The sequence below is a fragment of the Chelonoidis abingdonii genome, chromosome 11 (genome assembly GCF_003597395.2).
Source record: "Chelonoidis abingdonii isolate Lonesome George chromosome 11, CheloAbing_2.0, whole genome shotgun sequence".
NCBI classification, from domain to species: domain Eukaryota; kingdom Metazoa; phylum Chordata; order Testudines; family Testudinidae; genus Chelonoidis; species Chelonoidis abingdonii.
Window position 1 is genome coordinate 16,697,267 of NC_133779.1, and position 1,563 is coordinate 16,698,829.

Here is a 1,563-nt window from a genome sequence, read left to right on the forward strand (position 1 = left end):
GGGGGCTCTGAGGTGGAGAGAGAGGGGAAGGAAGCCCAGGGGCTGGGGGGCAGGGGCAGAAGGTGGGGAAGGGGACTTCCCCATTCCCCTCCCCACATCCTTCCCCCACATCTCTCCACCCCCCCTTCTCTATCATTACACACAAACACATGATCAATGGGCGGGGGAGCAGATGTGACCCCCACACACACCCTTTCAAGCTGCACACCCCCGACCCCGGCACAGGGCGGCTTGTGATTAACGCATCATTGTGTCGTTTACGTCACTACCCGAGGAGGAAGAAAATTAAACATTGGCTAATCCCCCCCACGGCGGCTCTTGGCTTGACCCCCCCACCCACGCAGCCACCTTCCTCCCTCCAAAGTGGGCGGGTTGACATAGGGCATCATGGTAAATCCCACTGCGGCACTAGGGGGCGCTCTCCCCAGACAGGGGTCCCCATGTGCCCCGCCCTAGAGCCAGCTGCATCCCCGTGCCAGGCAAGAGGTTCCCGGATGCCCAGCCCCTGTGCCCCACCCCACCACCAGCCACATCCCAGCAGTGGGCGGGGGGTCCCTGGATGCCCAGCCCCCGTGCCCCACCCCAGAGGCAGCCGCATCCCCGTGCAAGACAAGGGGTCCCCAGATACCCAGCCCCGCATCCCACCCCAGAGGCTGCCACATCCCTGCGAGGGGTCCCCGTATACCCAACCCCCGCGCCCCACCCCAGAGGCAGCCGCATCTTGGTGCTGGAGGGGGACCCTGTTGGGAGTCGTGCTGAGGTTTCATCCCCTTGCCTCTAGGGGTGATTCTGGGCACCGTGTTTGGGGGCCTCCTGCGGCTGCTTCCCCCGCTGGACGAAGACCTGCTAGTGCTTATCTCCTTCCCAGGAGACATCCTCATGCGGATGCTGAAAATGCTCATCTTGCCCCTGGTCATCTCCAGCCTCATCTCAGGTGAAGGGGGGGGGGGGTGGAGCCAGAGCCACCCACCACCACTTGAACTGACGCCTGTTCCCCTCCTCGGGATTTGAACTCAGGGCCTCGGGAGCACCACCAGGCTGTGGTACCTAGTCTAGCCACCAGGGGGAGAGGGGTTGTACTGACCACCCACAGGGAGCTGTGCTGCATGGAGCAGGGTGAGGGACTCACTATGGGGCACTGTCCCCCGCACCCCAGAGCCAGCCGCATCCCAGCACTGGGCAAGGGGTCCCTGTATAACCAGCCCCCACCCCAGAGCCAGCTGCACGCCAGCGCTGGGCGAGGGGTCCTCGCTGGGCTGGTGCAACCATTTAGGCCAACTAGGCGGTTGCCTAGGGCGCCAAAAAGTGGCGCCCCCTCAAATTTTTTTAAATGGTTGCAGTTTGCTGGAGGGGCTGAGCTGCCGGCGGCAGCAGCTGCCTGCAGCCTGCAGCCCAAGGTGTCCCCCGGGTCAGTGCCCTGCAGCCCGGCAGCCCAGGGCGCCCCCCCCTCCCAGGGTCAGGGAGCCGCCGCCGCGACCCACCTAGGGCGCCAGAAACTCTGGTGCCGGTCCTGGGGAGCAGTCAGGAAGAAGAGGAGGGACTGGATGGGGCTGTGGAGGGCAG

At 64.9% G+C, this 1,563-nt stretch overlaps 1 protein-coding gene across 1 annotated transcript in view; it reads left to right on the forward strand.

The window, feature by feature from the left end:
• The window catches only part of LOC116840052 (excitatory amino acid transporter 2-like), a 14,851-nt gene that overhangs the window by 569 nt on the left and 12,719 nt on the right, over positions 1 to 1,563 (forward strand). The window contains exon 2 of the mRNA XM_075070537.1: positions 782 to 934. Coding sequence (XP_074926638.1) covers positions 782 to 934 — 153 coding nt within the window. The remainder of the gene's footprint in view (positions 1 to 781; positions 935 to 1,563) is intronic.